The sequence below is a fragment of the Colias eurytheme genome, chromosome 31, assembly GCF_061535395.1.
Source record: "Colias eurytheme isolate Ceu_HAF_F1 chromosome 31, ilColEury1 Martin Lab GWU primary, whole genome shotgun sequence".
NCBI lineage: Eukaryota > Metazoa > Arthropoda > Insecta > Lepidoptera > Pieridae > Colias > Colias eurytheme.
This window is the reverse complement of record NC_143010.1, coordinates 23,133-42,764: the sequence shown is the minus strand read 5'-3', so window position 1 is coordinate 42,764 and position 19,632 is coordinate 23,133. Positions and strand designations below refer to the sequence as shown.

At 31.7% G+C, this 19,632-nt stretch overlaps 2 protein-coding genes across 2 annotated transcripts; both read left to right on the top strand.

The window, feature by feature from the left end:
* Positions 1 to 470: 470 nt before the first annotated feature.
* Positions 471 to 7,496, top strand: LOC149895289 (calsenilin-like). Its single transcript, XM_090118856.1, has 6 exons — positions 471 to 491; positions 846 to 915; positions 3,860 to 3,930; positions 6,483 to 6,573; positions 6,906 to 7,027; positions 7,386 to 7,496. Exons 1-6 carry the CDS (start codon positions 471 to 473, stop codon positions 7,494 to 7,496), a joined length of 486 nt encoding a protein of 161 aa, XP_089974982.1.
* A 5,068-nt stretch (positions 7,497 to 12,564) lies between these two features.
* LOC149895288 (uncharacterized) lies at positions 12,565 to 18,564 on the top strand. The gene is made up of 2 exons (XM_090119069.1): positions 12,565 to 12,908; positions 15,796 to 18,564. The coding sequence occupies exons 1-2, from the start codon at positions 12,630 to 12,632 to the stop codon at positions 15,880 to 15,882; spliced, it is 366 nt and encodes a 121-aa protein (XP_089975195.1). The 5' UTR covers positions 12,565 to 12,629; the 3' UTR covers positions 15,883 to 18,564.
* The last annotated feature ends 1,068 nt before the right edge of the window (positions 18,565 to 19,632 follow it).

The window sequence follows — 19,632 nt, the reverse complement described above, 5'->3', positions numbered from 1 at the left end:
ACTTAAAAATGCATTAAATTTTTACATTTACATTGACTGTACGGCCGACCGATTGTCAACAGTTCCACACACATTCACTCAGTAGCCTGAACGATAATAATGGTAATTTAGCATAAACGAGTGATGATGAGTAAACATCCATGAAACGATATGTTAATAAATACTTTAGAAATATTGTTTATAAATCTTTATAGGTGCTTGATTTTCATGGACTATTATGTATGAATGACGTATATAAAATCATATCATAGAAAGCCTGCGCTACATCACTGTGATGAATACGATCACAATATTATAATGCTATTACGATAATTTGTAAATAATAAATAATATAATTATAATAATATGACTACATTGTTACAGATGAGGAATGCGACGACGGTCTGTGGGCGGTGGGCGCGCGCTACCGGCCCGAGCCGCCCGCCACGCTCGCCTCCACCACGCGCTTCAGCCAGCACGAGATCAAGCTCATGTACCGCGGCTTCAAGCAGGTAACGTGCTTGGGTTCATGGTTGCCTGATACTCGAACGAGCTAAATCATTATAAACAGTAAAACTATGTTAAGACGATTCAAAAGTTCTAGAAGAAATAATGAAAAGTGTGAAAAATGAAAAATTTTACAAAGACTTCCAGATATAGTTAATAGTGTCTGTTAATCTCTTCTTGATTGATAAGATCATCTACCTGTTGAATTCATATCTGCTACATCACAAAATGTTTCTTACACACCAATTTGAGACGGTTCACGAATTTATGAGTGACGTAAATTTTGTCGTAAGACAGTTTTAAAACAGTCCTACCAATTACGTATATCGATGTATTAGTAATAAAATGGTTATTTACAGGAATGTCCAACCGGCGTGGTGGATGAAGAGGCTTTCAAAAATATATTCTGTCAATTCTTTCCCCTTGGCGGTAAGTGATCACTAGTTACCTTCAAGTTAAACATAAGTTACAATTACTAATGTCATAAAGTAACACAAATAAGCTTTACTCATCTATTTTCAGAAGTACATTTTATATTATTACAAACCAATGAAAATATAAGTAAAAATGTGTAGATGGAATATTAGTGCCCTGGGAGTGGCACATCGAAATCTGGTTACTTACTTAGGTAATACTTAGCCACATTTTTCTTCAGTAGCCTCTTCTTCGCTCACGATAGTTGAATCACGCCATATTATCATAACGCGAGATTTATTGTTTGTTTGATTATATCGCTTATCTCAGAGACTACAGGTCTGGTTGAAAAAAAAAATTCAATGTTAGATAGCATTTATCGAGGAAAGGCTATATAATATCATCACGAAGACCAATAGGAGTGGAGCAATGCGGGTAAAACCGCGGGGCACTGATAGTATCACAAATTCTGGAACATTATTCACTAAGAAACCGAGTACAATACAGCTTCACAACAAAGTCCTTTGAATCCTAGCGAATAAAGTTGTGTCCCTAACTTGTAAGTTATCAGCAACTTACCTTTGTTCGAACTTAGTAATCTGAGGGACTTTGCAAGTTGGAATGATTGAAAACGTTATAGGGCATATTCACAAGCCATTTCTTGCGGCGTCACTGGCGTTTTTAATAGTAAATTTATGTGAAAATATAGATATATTTTTCATAAAATAGAGCAAACCATAAACCTAGCGTCTTTATAAGTTAAAGTCTTAATTTCATAATATATTTACCTCACTTTTCAAATTGTTATAATCAAATAGCTGATAGTCAATTATTATTAATATGAGAACTTGCGCCCTCCGGCATTGAAAGTTTGTAAACATGATAAACCGTATTTTTTTTCGGAGAAAAAGCTATCGTGTTAATCCGGATTTAAAAAATCTACTACGACGACTATCAAATTAAAGTAAATCCTTGCTTTTTATGCGCAAACTAACTTTTCGCCCGCAGCTTCACCCGCGTTGTCACCTTAACAAATAATATAAAACATAAGCAAAATCGATGCAGTAGTTTTTAAGTTTATCGGCATCAGACAGACAGACGCAGCGGACGACTTTGTTTAATAATATCATGCAGTTATAGTGAATAGGTTCAAACTTTCTCAGTACCAATAATTGTAATCAAAATCATAAGCTGAATAGAATATCAAATTATATTGTCGTTGCTTAAGATAATTTTATTATTCAGGTGATAATTTTTGATATAATTAATGCATGCTCTAAAATTGACAATATTTCTATCCGGATATATTGACGACATCTTCATAGAAAAAGGTATATCTCCGAAGTGGTGGGCAATGAAATATTATGTAGGCACATACATAAATAGGACAACTCTTCTATAATAATTTTGAACATATGTATATAAAAGCGCAATATAACAGTTCATCTTCTTTTAAAAGATTGCTCCGTCACTTGTTGGTAGTAGCGTTGTGCAGGGCTAGGGACGGTTTACATAAAGTAAGGGCCCCAAAAATTAATCTGAAAATCACTTTACCTTTACAATTAACTGATTCCTTAATTAAGACAACGACAATTAATTACATTAATTATAAAAACATAATAACACATTTGCGAGCTGACCAGATAAAATTATTTCGAATTATGAATATGGTACTGAAAATAGTGAAAACAACCTTGAATTATTTATGCTACGAAATGGGGCCCCAAAACGATCAAAGATAGCTCCGGCCCTGTGCTTGCTGTAGAGGCAGTCATGTGGCATGTTTTAACGAACCCGCGCCATTATACCCCGTGGTGTAATCTATTAGTTGATTTACGGTGTGCTGCTCTTTTTATGCGCAAAAATAGAATTATCAAGTGTGCATTACAGCAATACTTTTTAATAAAATATGTATGCGTGTTAAAATTTTCAAGTGAGTATATTGTATAAAGAATATTGAAAATATAGGTTGAAACCTGAGTCTAATTTGATACAAAAATAAGATTTGATTTAGTCTGTTTCATTGATATTATTTAACGCCAAACCTAGAATGGCGATTTTTTAAAATAAGAAAGTATATTAGTTAGGTACATTATAAGCTATATTTTTGTTCATACCTGCAGCTGCGGATAGATTGACATATTATAATACGTTACATATATTTTCTTTAATTATATTAAATGAACTATCAATAGGTATTTTTTTTTATTCACCAGGTAATATTCTTAATTCGTATTTCCTCTTTACACACCTGTCCAGAAAACCATACATTGCTCCTCTACAATATACCAAAATCAAACGTTAATCTGTTAACGCAGCAATGTACATAATATCTCCTTTTTATACAAGTACCTATGAAACTTATGAAAGCATACTCACTTCGCTGCATTGCTGCTCCACCTTACACAAAACTCAAACGTCAACCTATCCACTCCGCAATGTATAATTCCTACATCGAGGTTAAATCCGGAGGAAGTAAAGCGTTAAATTGAACTTCAAGCGATCTCGTGGGGCCCTGAATAAGGAATGATGCGGGCCAGGCAAATGAAACGTCTCTATTGGAAAAAGATGAATTTTTGAAAAAAAAATATAGTGAAGGTCAATTCCATAGAATGTGGATAGTGTACATTGAATATTTTTTAAAAGAATACTTTGGGTCTGATCTACAATCCATGTGAAAGCCAAAAATATAGTTTTTAGAATTTTTGTCTTTTTGTCTGTAGGTATGTAGGTATGTATGTCCAGGCTAAACTTAATAGTAGGTACTGCAAGGATTAAATATTAATTCTTATCCTTTCTCGATAAATGGACTATATCTAATAGTGAAATATTTTTTTAAATCGGATCCGTGGTTCCTGATATTAGCGCGTTCAAGCAAACAAACAAAATCTTCAGCCTTATAATATTTGTAAAGATGTAGAGCTTTAAAATCGTTAATATTTATTTATTTTTGTTCCAGATGCCACGCAGTACGCTCACTATGTTTTCAACACGATTAAACACAAGCAACGAGGAAAACTTAATTTTGAGGTAAGGTATTTTCTCAATATTATAATCATTCAAGAAATTAAAATGAAAACAAAACGTCCGCAAAAAATAATAGTTAGAATTTAATAATCACTACCTAGTATAAAACAAAGTCGCTTTTTCTGTCCCTATGTCCCTATGTATGCTTAAATCTTTAAAACTACGCAACGGATTTTGATGCGGTTTTTTGTAATAGATTTTAGTGATTCAAGAATGGTTTTAGTAAATAATTTATTAGGTTTTAGACAAAGCGGGCGAAGCAGCGGGCGGAAAGCTAGTATTAAGTATGGTATAAATTACATACATTCAAAATACAGGGAGAATGTAATCAACTTCTATCTAAAACCGCGAGCCACGGCTAGCTCGTTATAAAAAAAAAAAGTTACCGCGTAAAGTCTTCACCTAATAATTTTAGAAAAGTATATCTTCATTGGAACAGAATACAGATAGCATATATGTAACACTGTCATTATATACATATTATATTGGTTTCGTTACGATATCGGTTTGGGTACGGGTGCGGATATCGGTGCCAATAACGATATTTGATGGACAATCTACATAATGTATGCGCGATGGTATCGCTGAGATTTCACCCTTATCCGATTTACTAACTGCAAATTACATACGAATATATTCCAAGCTGAGTCACATGAATGAGTTTACCAAATAACTATTTGTTTTGAAGAAAACAGAGATACTTATTGTGGAAAATGTTATTCACAAAAAAATATTGATTGCAAAAAATATGTAATAACTAAAAATGTTAATACGTAAACAATTATCAATAAATGAATAAGTTATATTATTCTATCAGTGAATATAATGCTACAAAAAAAATTGTAGACGGCGAAATGAGTTTTCCTCTATTTCAAGGGTTGCCTGGGAGAAATGGCTACATAGCGACAAGGCCGCTTTTTGCTTATTTAAAATACATAATATATTATATTTGCTTTTTATGTGCTTATTTTTGATGCAATAAAGGATTTTCAATTCATTTAATTTCAAATAATAATTAATTGTGTAGGTACTTACTCTTAGCGTGTACTAAACTACAATCATTTTCACAAAGCACATTTAAACAGCCTTTCAATTTTGCACTCGTATTTAAAGTAAAAATAAAAGATAAATCTTTCAGAAGCATTTTAATGCAGTAAAACTAAAAAAAAACACACTTCATAAATTGCAAGTTCGCTAATCGTAAAACATATGAAAAAGGGTAATTTGAAATGAACGTGTTTCTACATAAAACGAAGTCACAAACCGCGAGAAAAAATATATTTTACTATGATTTTACTCCAAACATAAAGTCTACGAAATCCTTTCACTGTAAAATCCATCATATGGGTTCTTTATGAGTCGAGCGAAAGAGATAGATATACGCAAATTGGTATGTGTGAGCGGGATGAATATAGCCATTCCATTTCGTCTTTATAGCAATGGCGGCACTATGCGAAATGTAATTTTTATGATTTTAAGTAAATTGGATATTTTTCCATTCAGGGATTGCTTTTAAATTAGATTAGTTATTGCTCTTATTGAATGGGACTTTTTAAATTTTAAATTGCATTTGAAAATTAGATGGAGCGACATTTCGTGTCGTTTAAATAAGTTTTCTGAAAACAAGTTTTCTTTGTGTTTTTTGATAAGAATAAAACAAAAATAGTGTATGTAGAATTTTCTTCACTATTTTAGTAATCAGATATTGAGACCTTAACTTGTTTAGCTGGTACATTATTAATTATTATTTTTCTGTATTTTCTTTTCTTAAAAGCGTTTCTAAACGAAGTCTAGTCGAATAAATAAAAGTTTGAGTTTGAGTTTAAGGTTTACCTAATTCATAATTTTTTGATCGCACATACACGCGTAAGATTTCACTAAACAGAGAAAGAGTGTTTAATGCTAAATTAAAAAAAGTAAAAAGGATAGCCAACAACCATGATAATTTGGAAAATCCAAAAGTGCACGCCTCATAATTTTTTTTTAATAAATATTTATTAATTATTATTTTTGTTTATTTAATAACAATTAAACCACATCGAATCAGACCCTGAAAAATGAAAGGGTTCTATTCCTGAGCATACTCAAGCGTAAGAGAAAAAAAAAAGACTCGATTAGTAAAGTATTTCGGTCGCTATCGTGTTAACAAGAAAAAGGATCCGCACATACAGACACACGGACGTCCAAGACAGAACTTTTTTAAACTGTTTTTTAACTAGTTTAAATAACAAAAATGACATCAAAAATATCATGAACGTTAAAAATAGTGTTTTTTCTTAATATGTGTGTGTATGTATTATCTTACAAGTGCAATGTATGATACATAAAGACATTTTAAGTTTGAAAAATCAGATGTTTTGCGCGAAGTGACAGTAGTACCCACCTCAACGCTTCGCTTATGAGGCGTGCAAAAGTGTATAATAATATTATTGAGTTATCAATAAATAGAACAAAAACATAATAATGTATTCTTTTATAATTATGGCCAAATTTATATTTAAACTTATTTAATATAACTAGGTAGTTCAACTAAGTATATATTTTCTTCCCTTCAGGAGTTCCTCGACATCCTCTCCCGCGTGGCGCGCGGTTCGCGACAAGAGAAACTGTCCTGGGTGTTCGCTCTGTACGACGTCGACGGTGATGGTATGAATTCTTTTTTTAAATCTTTCAACCTATTTTCTTGATTCTTTTTACAAGATCCTCGTCGTATAGTAAAACAACACACAATTCAGTAGTTCCACTTTATTTAGACTTTTAGTACCATATAAATAAAGTGGGTAGTGTAGTTCCTTCAAGAAGTAACAATACAAAATATAAATCATATCCTCGTCCTGATAATAACAAATTATCTTAGAAAAGGCAAAGCGAATTCGATGTTCATAATAAGCATGTCTTCATTCTGATGATTGATGTTTGTTCAATGCGTTGAACACTTCCTTATTTATTGTACTTGATTGAATGTCTCCTGGTTGCAGGTCGCATCTCCCGCAGCGAGATGGTGGCGGTGGTGCGCGCGGTGTACGAGCTGCTGGGCCGCGCCGCCGTGCCGCCCGTGCAACGCGCCGCCGCCGAGTCGCATGTCGATCGGATCTTCCATGTGAGTTATGCGTATTATTATAGGGATATTCATTTTCATCTTCATCGTCATCTTAATCTTCATGTTGAATTTCATTTTCATCTCTTTATATATAAAAATGAATCGCAAAATGTGTTGGTAAGCGCATAACTCGAGAACGGCTGAACCGATTTCGATAATTCTTTTTTTATTATATTCCTTGAAGTACGAGGATGGTTTTTATGTAGAGAAAACGTAAATATGTACCACGGGCGAAGCCGGGGCGGACCGCTAGTTTTCAATAAAATCAAGCATTTAGTTCAAGACATAAGTTCGATGGTAACCTAATTTAATACAATCTTAATTAAAATCAGTTAGACGTTTAAACATTTTTTTCCAGTTAATGGACACAAACGCAGACGGCGTGGTCACACTAGACGAGCTGGCCCGCTGGTGCGCGCGCGACCCCGCCCTACTAAGCTCGCTCGACACGCTCGACACAGTGTTGTGATCCGAGACCGAACCCTCTCCCTCCCACAACCCCCACCCCAACCCACACCCCGCACACCCCTACAGACGAAACTCCAAAGACGACTTCGAACAAGGCAGTGAATTCAACCCACATTTACCCGAAGCGAGCTCCTTTTTTGATGCTAGAAACGATTTCGAAACGAAGACAGCAAAACTGGAATCTAAATTTAAAAAAGAATCGAAGCAATCGAAATTTGAAGCTAAAGCAGAAGAGTCTAAAGATAAAATCAGCTTCCAAATTCAGAAAGAGCCGCAGAAAGCTAAAGCAAAAACTATACGGTCGTCGTCAGAAGTTTCTGTGAAGTCCCAAGTGTCGGAGGTGTCTTCGAAATCAGTGGAAGCAAAGAAAGAATCATTTTCGAGGACATCCAGTCACTCCTCTGCTACTCCGCCGCCGCTGCCACCTCGAACGAGAAGGTACTTACGTGCACAAAATAAAATGTTTTTTTTTTGTTTTTAGTATGTATTTCAACAATAGCATATAATATTATAACAATTTATATATGTAATATGTATACAGGTATGTGAAAATAACTAAACAATGCGTCATTTTTTCAATTTATTTAAAAAAGTTCGTACCTCGCGCGCAAGGTGTACACACACGCACACCCCGCCGCGCGCCACCACACACAGATTATGATAAACGCAATTATTTTATTTAGACGAAACAATGACTCAAAAGATTGGGTTTGACGCACTTGGTGCACTTCTCAACTTGTACACCATGCTCAAATGGTGAACTTAGCAACTTGTACACTTCTCAAATGGTACACTTCGCGACTGGTACACGTCTCAAATGGTGCACTTCGCAAATGGTGCACTTTTTAAGATTAGTTGAGATTTGGAAAAATTGTGTAAAAATGAAAGAATTTTTAGTTTTGGATGTTTAATTTTTATAATTATGTCAACACAATAATAATAATTAAACTATACAGAATCACCTTAAACACTATACATTTTGGGTCATTTTTTATTTTTTCAAAAATAAAAATGTGACTCGGGTATAATAAAAATAATATAATTATGTCAAAAAAAAAGTAGATTTACAGTAAAAAAATATCATAATAAAGATATGATATAATATCATATTATATCAATAACCTTTGTAATATTATTATTTAACTTTTAACTATTAACTACTAATTAAATAAAAGCTTTAAATTAAATCATAACCTGTTTCTTAAAAACAAATTAGTAAAAGTAATAATATCGCCAGATTGTGCTCCATATTAGCACTAGTCCGAATAATAAACAAATGATGGAATTTCTAGAATATTTTGAAAAAACATGGTATCCGAAAATATCACCGTCAATTCTGAGCTGCGCAAACCAGAGACATAGGACTACTAATGCCTTGGAAGGATGGCATCGCCGCTTAAATGCTAGAATACCTAAACATCCCACCTTGTACATGTTTGTACACAAATTAAAAATGGAAAGCAAGTATTGGGACAAGTGTGCGCTTAATATCTTATTTCACAATGTCAGAAATAACCGTAAACAGCAGGATGTGATGTTTGATCGAAAATATAAAAAACTATTACGTAAATTAGAAGACAGAAGTATTGCGGTGGAACATTTCATGAAGAAGATCACGTTTCTCCAATTATTCAAGTAATTTAATTAATAGCTATTTACTTAATTATTAAATAATTTGGAAAATCCAAAAGTGCACGCCTCATAATTTTTTTTTAATAAATATTTATTAATTATTATTTTTGTTTATTTAATAACAATTAAACCACATCGAATCAGACCCTGAAAAATGAAAGGGTTCTATTCCTGAGCATACTCAAGCGTAAGAGAAAAAAAAAGACTCGATTAGTAAAGTATTTCGGTCGCTATCGTGTTAACAAGAAAAAGGATCCGCACATACAGACACACGGACGTCCAAGACAGAACTTTTTTAAACTGTTTTTTAACTAGTTTAAATAACAAAAATGACATCAAAAATATCATGAACGTTAAAAATAGTGTTTTTCCTTAATATGTGTGTGTATGTATTATCTTACAAGTGCAATGTATGATACATAAAGACATTTTAAGTTTGAAAAATCAGATGTTTTGCGCGAAGTGACAGTAGTACCCACCTCAACGCTTCGCTTATGAGGCGTGCAATAGTAACAATTACAAAGTTTTACTTATTATTACTTTTACTAATTTGTTTTTAAGAAACAGGTTATGATTTAATTTAAAGCTTTTATTTAATTAGTAATAGTTAAAAGTTAAATAATAATATTACAAAGGTTATTGATATAATATGATATTATATCATATCTTTATTATGATATTTTTTTACTGTAAATCTACTTTTTTTTGACATAATTATATTATTTTTATTATATCCGTAATCCGAGTCACAAAATGTTATAGTGTTTAAGGTGATTCTGTATAGTTTAATTATTATTATTGTGTTGACATAATGAAGAATGTTACTAGGTATGCCAAATCCCTTGAAATTGTGTCTCAGTAAAGCCTGTATGTATACAAATACACTAGTTTTTGTCGTAGTCAAAAATACCAAGTAGTTTTGATTTTATACGCATTCAAAGTTTCGAAAAATATCGAGTCCCGCTAATAGTCACGTGACCGCTTGTGACGTCACGTCACAACGCACCGCGCGGCCGCGTCCCCGCGCGGTGTGTATAAAGCAAAATTACCAATCTTCTATTGGATGATACGTGTAATATTCAAGACCAAATCTAAAAAATAAAATATATATCAAACTAGATGATATGTTCAACGATTCTGTTTAATCAAAAACATAAAATATTAAAATTTACTCGATAAAAAAAAATCACCAAGTTAGCTCTAATTTTCACACTTTTACGTTTTCTACTTGACATGGTAATACTTATTAAGATTTTTTTTTCATAATTATATTAAAACATTTGCAAGATATTTGTCAGAGCATTTTGTGTAATTACTTTTAGTTTTGGTTTTATCTGCGATAATAATAAGTACTTAATATATATAAATATATATACCCTGTTTTTGTTTAATTCTTCCCCCGACCAACTTATATTTTAGTATAGTTCTCCATATCATTCTCAACTTAAAACAAGAAAAAATCTTACTAGCCATCTACCTATACTTAGCCCATACGAGCAGAGCAGAAGCACAGTCTAGTATACAAGTAAATAAAAACAAAACAATATATATAGTATACAAGTAAATAAAAACAAAACAATATATATACAAGTTAATATAAACTGTATATTAAAACTTGTATAGAAAACAAAGGATAACGCAAAACAGCTGCAATGTTCTCAAAATATTATAATATGTATGTAGCTTACGTCCTTTGCAACTATAAAAAACAACTTATCCGGCGAATTGGTAGTTGTATTTTTACATTTAGGAACAACACATGATTTTCTGGTATTTGGATTGGACATTTTTAAAAGTATTTAATTATAATTTCGACGGCACGGGCGCGCGATCGCTAGCGGACTGACTGAGTGAGCCAGATTGAGCGTGTTGTAGTGTGACGTCACACCATCACCGGGCGTTTACAACTTCTTTTACTTCTAAATCGGAAACTAATTGACGTATCGAAGTAATTTTTTCACTAGTATTATTTATTTTTGACAGAGAATATGGAGTGCTAATAATCAAAATTAGTGAACATTCTCCAATAAAATTCTTTCATTTTTACACAATTTTTCCAAATCTCAACTAATCTTAAAAAGTGCACCATTTGCGAAGTGCACCATTTGAGACGTGTACCAGTCGCGAAGTGTACCATTTGAGAAGTGTACAAGTTGCTAAGTTCACCATTTGAGCATGGTGTACAAGTTGAGAAGTGCACCAAGTGCGTCAAACCCAAAAGATTTTCTTTCTACAATACACTTGTGCAAATTGAGTCGTTAAAATATGATATCATATCAATATATTTGTTACTGATATTAAAACGTGAAAGTTTTTAGGATGGATGAATGGTTGTAACTCTTACACGAAACAAAGATCTATTTAATTATCAGACCAGTATAAAATTTGTTACAGAGGAATATACTCATATTAAACTTTTCCTGGGTACCGTGAAATCATTCAACAACAGTCAACGAACTATTAAAAGAATTATTTTAATCTCCAAATCGATTTTCATTTTACACATCTTCAATATCAATATCATAAACATTAAATTATCATAAACATAAACTTTTCATAATAATTGTCACTTTCAGGAGCAGTTCAGTCCAGTCGAGCGGCTCGACGAGCGCCGCCGTTCCCCCCGCGCCCGCAACCCTCGCCGCTCCCGCGCACACCGCGCCACTGCGGCTTACAGCTACGGTATACTTGCTATTTATTTATAACGAACATAGTCAAAAATGATGAAATTAATTCGTCTTTTACAATAATATGTTTTTGCACACTTTTTTTATTATACCTTATACAGGTTACAGGAAAAGTCGACCTAGATCCATTAAGGGCGTGTAGTACACGTCATCATTTCTGAATGATTTCACTATGGAATTGGAACTACATATTATGTGGATTTCACTATGTAAGATATTCGAGATTTAATTTTTTTATGAAAATATCCAATTTTTCGGCTATTCAATTTAATATTTATATTTTTTTGACTCTTATGATTATTTTTTGGTTTTTACATGAAGAATGAGATGCTTAATGACCTCAATGACTAAAATTGCACGTAAGTTAACTAAATAGGTCATTGTAGACGATCGAAACTAAGTACAAAATGTACAAAAATATTTTTCTTTTCTGGATATTTCAAAAAATTATTATGGCACTTGCTCTGCAGATGCTTAAAAACATCTACATTTTATCAGCTATTCAATGAGGTATAACAACCTAGAGTTGTATTATATTTAAACTCATAGAAAAAAAACATAGTTGAAGAGGTTCAGGTAGTTGCAGGTCTAACGGGTCCCTCGGCTATTATCCTTCAAGTTAATCCGGTGCGTGTGAGCGAGACAACTTACGATTTATTTAAACAAGTTTGGGGATACATGCCCATTGTATTGTATTTGGTCGTTTGTTTGCTTGCCATCCATTTTAGTTTAGTCTGCTCATGCGATTCGTCCATGGTAGATGCGAATTGTTGTGCTTTCGGATTCCCACACGACTTGGCTTTGTTTATGGACTGATGTTTCTAACTGTGACTACTGTGCTTGTTTACTGGACTCTGATTTGTGCTTGTGATACTGGACTGTTGAAAATGGCAACATACTCGAACGAAGAATATGTGGATATGCTTATCTGCTACGGATACTGCAATTGCGTGTCCACACATGCTCGGACTGAGTACATGCGACGCTATCCCGACCGTCGAGTACCTGATGTGAGCGTTTTCGACGGAGTTTACCGACGACTTCGTGAAACTGGCTCTGTTTCGCGACGACGTACGGACTTAGGAAGACCTCGTGTCAGTAGTTTTTACCTATTATTAGGTATATATCTCTTCTCAAATTGATATTATTGAACGTTATTATTTGTGAGGTTCTAAAAACTAGTCAAGTCAAATTATGAGGCCATTAGTTGTTTGCTTTGTGAAAATAATTCTATTATTCAAATTAAAAAAGTCATATTTTGGAATAAACGTTGTTCTTTAAGGGAAAATAAAACAATTGAGTTTTCAGTTCACCTCAGAATTTAATACATCTTTGTAAATAAATTTCTGGACTTTTTAATAGAACTTGGCACACATTTCTCAATTCTTTATTCGGCAATATTAAGTCGACGATTGAACTTGGCTCCAATTTTTTACATTTATGTTTTTGGTGGGATATTTACACTTTTTGTACAGAAAATTACTCTGCAAATTTGATTTACTTCATGAATATAATACTTTTTATATACGATTTTTTTTCTTGCGGTTTCTCTGTATGGTTTGTTTAGTATTATTTTCTATATTTTCTTGTATGATAGGAATGTCAGTGCGCATTGCCCTTTCGTTATCTGCAATTTTTTAAACTCGTTTTCTGTTTAAAAATGACATGATTTTCTGGATAACCAGCGATAGGTACTTCTTTGAGTGAATGCCGCGAGTGCCGCGACCATAGATCACAGAAACTAAAGGGCCGCGACGATTACGCGGCGAGTGACGAGTTCCATACCTATTTAAAATTGAAAAATGTCTACAAAAACAAAAAGGACATTGTCAGTCTTTGTATGGAAGTTGGACCAAGTGCTACCCAGAATGAAGACATAGTACACTTTGTGCCTCAAGTCAACACTAGCATGTAAATCAAATCGCGTCAAAACAAAAAAATGTTCTTTTGTGATTTATTTATTAAAAATAATAAAAATATTTCAACAAACATAAGCAATCAATAAACATAATATATTATATAACGTAATATAATAATACATTAGAATATATATCTAAGATATATGACGTGTAAAGCGCGTCACACACGGTGAAGATACTATAATATTAATTTTATCTTAAGATACTGTAATATATTATATTACAGTATCTTCAGGTATCCGGTATCAGCGTTCTGACCATCATTTTTCTTTTTGTCATTGCGTACTAAGACCCCTGTAGAACCGCCATCCTGTTACAAATGACCCGAAACATTAACACAAAATTTCAATAATTTTATAAAATACTAGCGGTGCGCCCCGGCTTCGCCCGTGGTACATATTTACGTTTTCTCTACATAAAAACCATCCTCGTACTTCAAGGAATATAATAAAAAAAGAATTATCGAAATCGGTTCAGCCGTTCTCGAGTTATTAGTCCGGGATACATCGCCCATTTTTGCAAGTGATTACTATCAAGCTAATTTTTCGTGAGTAGCTTTATTTTGATGAGACGCCCAATAATTTCATGTACGAAACTCTCGATTGTGGTAGCTACCAGAGGAAACAAGGATAAAATATTTTGATTTGATGGTTCTCAAATATTAATTACTAACTGAATGTTTTTTTTTGTTCAATCTCAAAATAATTATCTAAATTATTCGAAAAAATAATTGTCCTACAAAATCTATGGTTTGATCAAAGAGTCCCCCTTTCCAATGTGTATCGATAACGAAGTCATCATAAATGATTACTAACCAGCAGATTTTTTTATTTTCACTTATTTAATACTTGTATAATTCAACAGACATATTGTCCTACAAATTGCGTAATAAATATTTGAGAACCGTCAAATCAAAATTTTTTATCCTTGTTACCTCTGTAAGCTACCACAATCGAGAGTTTCGTACATGAAATTATTGGGCATCTCATCAAAATAAAGCTACTCACGAAACATTAGCTTGATAGTAATCACTTGCAAAAATGGGCGATGTATCCCGGACTATATGCGCTTACCAACACATTTTGCGATTCATTTTTATATTAGAGACTAGCGGTCCGCCCCGGCTTCGCCCGTGGTACATAATTACGTTTTCTCTACATAAGAACCATCCTCGTACTTCAAGGAATATAATAAAAAAAGAATTATCGAAATCGGTTCAGCCGTTCTCGAGTTATGCGCTTACCAACACATTTTGCGATTCATTTTTATATATAAGAAGATTACAGTATCTTAAGATAAAATATTATAGTATCTTCACCGTGTGTAACGCGCTTAAGATTGATTAATATAATTATATTAATCAATCTTACACACGTCAAAATGAAGAATAGGTATTATTTGTATGTAGTCATTGTTATGTGTGTCCAGTTTTGGCAAATTATGTTTATCTATCTATGTATCTACCTCAGGAATTGAATGTTTTCCACCCTAGGCATGCCCTAGGCTAACAATTTACTATTTTGCTTACCTTCTTACAAAATTAATGTCATTGAAAAAAAAAATTCTGATAAATTCACTGATTTTTCTGATTTTTTTTCTTTGTACACACACTATTACCTAGTTGATTACAAAATTTGAACTTTATAGGTCACTTGGAAGTGGGTTAGGTTTTGTATATACATATTACATAAATATCTATGAGTCAGTCAGTCTTAAAAATTGTGATTTTTGGATATGTTTAGGATCTACGCAACTGTTTAATCTGTATTTATGAAATTTAAGGTTCTTGTTTCTCTCGGGGTTTTCTTTATATGTACCAAATTTGGTTTGTTTAAGTTAAATAGTTTTCGAGTTATAAGGGGGTGAAAAGTGGCTCCAAATGGTTCGTGTAATATTACACACGGCTGCTGCTCGCCAGTTCTCTTCGCTTGAACTCGGCTTGACACGCTGCCGCGTGTCTAGATATTAACCATGTTTATTTTTGGTATCTAAACTTTTGTATGTAATAATGAAAACAAACGTTGGCAAACCAATAAATAAAATAAAACTGAAAAATTTTCAGGTCACGGAAGAAGCCATACCGCGGCGAGCGAAACGTCGAACAAGCAAGCCGTCGCCCCCCACACGACGCAAGGATAAGCCAGCTTAACTTGCCAACTGTACTATACAAGACTCACAATCACAATGTGAATGAACGAATATAATATTATAGTACACACCAAAAGACGTAACTGCAAACACAAATTGCACAATAGACGACCATATAATTACAGAGCCATCTTCACGTGTTAAAAGGCCTTAAGGTATTTGAATGAATACCTTAATTCTTGGCAGTTGAACTCAAAATACATATATAGTATGACTCAAGAAAAAGCTCTGGGTTATAGACGAAAAGCAGAGTTTTGTTTCAGACAATTGTTGAGCGTGATTGTGTGTCTTGTTTATTGTACGACAATGTTACCATTCGAAAATTAGCAACTTATGCGACCTACTCACTTATATTTAATAAGATTGTAAATCTACCGTTTTACGAAACAAGTTTAATGAAACTTGCTCACTTATTCTACCATGATTTTTCAATGTTCTTTATAAATTTATATTTTGATCAAAAGTTTATGTTGTGGCTGTTTTCCATGGTTAACTTCATAATTGGGTAACAATAAGCAAAGTTTCCCTCCTATAAACTAATGTTTTAAATATTTTTATTTGGTTGTTTAACACCCGTGACTCTTAAACCTAGCTCTAAATATTAAGCTTGTGAATCTTATTATTATTCCTATATACATTAAATAAAAAAATTATTTAATATCTTTAAAGAAGTATACCTATATTATTCTTATACCTAAAATGCCTTTAAAGTGCTATGTCCATCTGAAGTATGATAATATAATTACTTAACGATATTATATCGAAAGTGTTTATAACATTTTTTTGAGGCAATTAATTGTGTATTAAGATTTTTTTTAACATTTTTTTCACTGATGATTGAATATTATATACTACGACAAATTGAGTGCATAAAATATAGTTATTTGTGACAAAATTCAAGAAGGAGCAAAGCTTTTAACCTTTCACAATTGTTTATTATTAGTCAATCTAAGCTACTATAACGATCAGATCGTCTAAATAAGAATTTTCATTCAAAATTGCATATTTAGAAATGTTATAAACGCTTTTTATATTAAAATATAATATATATTATAATAATTGGTCCAATTTAAACTATGAAATAATTCGATAATCGTCGATTGTGACTTGATAAAAACCTAAATCAAGATCCAAAGAATATTTTAATTGTGTATACATTTAACAATTAAATGGCTTTAACTCATAATATAAAGACATTAAATATTTATTCTAATTGCGAAATAAGAATGTCAAAAGTATTTCACTACTCAATCTCCAAACTCTTATGATATTGATGTATTATTATAATTGTAAGGTTTCTTCGCGTTTCTTCCTTGATAACTTGAAGCAATAAAATCTTATTACTATAAGTTTAATGAAACATAAAAATGTATTCCATAATAAAAACAGCATATCAAAGAAATCAATACCAAAGGCTTGCAAACCCTTTAACTTATGACCACTTTACTGAGTCATATTTTCAATTCGTCCAAATCTTTTTTACAATTAAGTTACCAAAGTCAGATATTATATAAAAATTACAAATGCATGTATTTTACTTTTGTTTGATGTAGAAAAAATTGTTTAAACTGATTTTTAGACGGATGAAATGGTGTTCGGTTGTATGTTTTAATATACAGATTTTATGTTCTTGATATTTATTGCTATGAGTAGTTAAAGTTTTAACTAGTTATAGCCATACATTTTAATAATAATATATGCATGCGTAATATTTTGACAGTTGATAGTTATAGAACTAACAGAAAAGATAACATATCCTCAGATAACCTCAAACAATAATATGTAAGTCAAATTATGAGCAACTTTAAATTTAAGTGGGGTTCAAATAATTTACTAAATTTAATATTGAAGTGAACGTGATTTTTTACTATAAAACATATTTTTATCTATTAACATTTTTTTCCGATAGTATTTTTTATCATGAAAATAATTATCTTTGATTTATAAATAATTTGTAAATAATTATTATCACACTGAACTATACGTCGTATAATTTCAGTTGAAATGTAAGTGACAGGATAATATAGGTAAAAATGTTCGCGTATAGTACCTACAAGTTGCATTTAAAGTTGCTCACTTAAAATAATAAAATAGTTGGACCAACCACTGCTTTTAATGTTATATGAAATAATATTATTATGTCATATTTTGTTACAAATTCATTATAATTCAGATGTGCTATTGACTTCAATAATTTCGCTTTCCATAATATTATGTGGTACCACAGGTGTGAGGTGATACTGCAACTTTTTTTGGCAATTTACTAAAAATATTAAGTTCTTGAACTTATATGTTTGTCAATTATATTATAACTGTAAAATTTATTACCATGTCTCAGAACTTATTGACTCATATACAATTTCTTTTATTTATTTTTTAATAAGAATATTAGAAAATGCGAAAATCAAACCTAACTTCATTAAGTTATTAGCAAAAAAAAGAATGTAGTTACATTTAACTACATTCATTTTTTTTATTTAATTAGACTTATTTATGAATCATCATTACGTAAACATTATGTACCACTCATACGGGTAATAGTACAGATTATAGCAACATTCCACTAATTATTATTAATATAAGTATACATTTATTTTATCTGTTATTCAAACACGTATTTCTACGTAATTTGTTTACGTTGTTATCTTTTAATTCACTCTCTGATATGATTAATAATATTTTTTTTAAATAAAGCTACGCAAACATCCAGTAATCGTCTTGTTATTGTTTTTTTATTTAATTATTGTACAACGTGATTATTATAAGAAAAGTGCTTGATAAAGTTTTTTATCTATGTTATAATATGATGTATTGTTTTTTTCAATTTGTTCATTATTTTCAAACATAAAATATGACGTAGTTGGTCCTGTTAATAATAACTAATTAAAATAAACAAATCTTTTCTCTCTCCAATCTTTCTATATTTAAATCTACATGCAAAATCTTATTGAGAATTGATATGAGATGAATTTTTTCGTATTTATTAAGAAGAAAAAGGAAAGAAAGCATCTTTATTATCACACAACAAACTTAAAACTAAATTTATTTTTAACGCTAATTAACTACATATTTTACAAATTATTGTCCTGGTTGAGTCAACCAGCTCTATAAAAAACAAACAGACAAACACGACTACTTGCTTAATACGACATAGTTTGCACGATCAAAGAACATGTAATTTATCAATTAAAAAAGCAGATTAGTTTAATTATTTTAATATCTTTTGTCGCACGTCGACTTAAATGCTAATCCATAGTATTATTATTAAAGAGATAATTTGTTTTGAAGGATAGCATTATTTTGATTAATTTGTCGCAAAGATTACGTGTGTACGTATTCAATTTTTATAATAATCTATATGCTTACTACAATTCTTCTGTACTTACGGGTGTATATGAATATATACCGTTCCTAAACAGCTAGAATAATTGTGATGAAATTATTGATTCGATCAGGTCAAAAAATAACATTTATTGTCCATCTAGGTACCTGTAGTTCGTGTCTCTTTGTTAACTTTTATCCAATTGAGTTTATTAATAAATTTGTGGTCGTAGTTATTTATAAGGTTATCATTCTAAAGATATCTTGCTCTGTTCCAATATTTATTAAGTTTATTTTCAAATCTATCTCAATAAGATTTTGCAATGCTCTTTTCTTGTCTCTTACAATCAACTAATAGTTACCAATAGCTCATTATTATATCTATGTAATTTCCAATTCCTGTTTTGTCACTTTCACTCTTACGTCAAAA

What these genes read in the sequence shown, in the direction of transcription:
- LOC149895289 (XM_090118856.1), top strand. Translation starts at nt 471, where the DNA reads ATGTACCGCGGCTTCAAGCAG. An exon ending in TCAATTCTTTCCCCTTGGCG is followed by an intron (nt 916 to 3,859) that starts GTAAGTGATCAC and finishes TTTTTGTTCCAG; the next exon opens with ATGCCACGCAGTACGCTCAC. An exon ending in GTACGACGTCGACGGTGATG is followed by an intron (nt 6,574 to 6,905) that starts GTATGAATTCTT and finishes TCCTGGTTGCAG; the next exon opens with GTCGCATCTCCCGCAGCGAG.
- LOC149895288 (XM_090119069.1), top strand. Translation starts at nt 12,630, where the DNA reads ATGTTTCTAACTGTGACTACTGTGCTTGTTTACTGGACTCTGATTTGT. An exon ending in CGGACTTAGGAAGACCTCGT is followed by an intron (nt 12,909 to 15,795) that starts GTCAGTAGTTTT and finishes AAAAATTTTCAG; the next exon opens with GTCACGGAAGAAGCCATACC.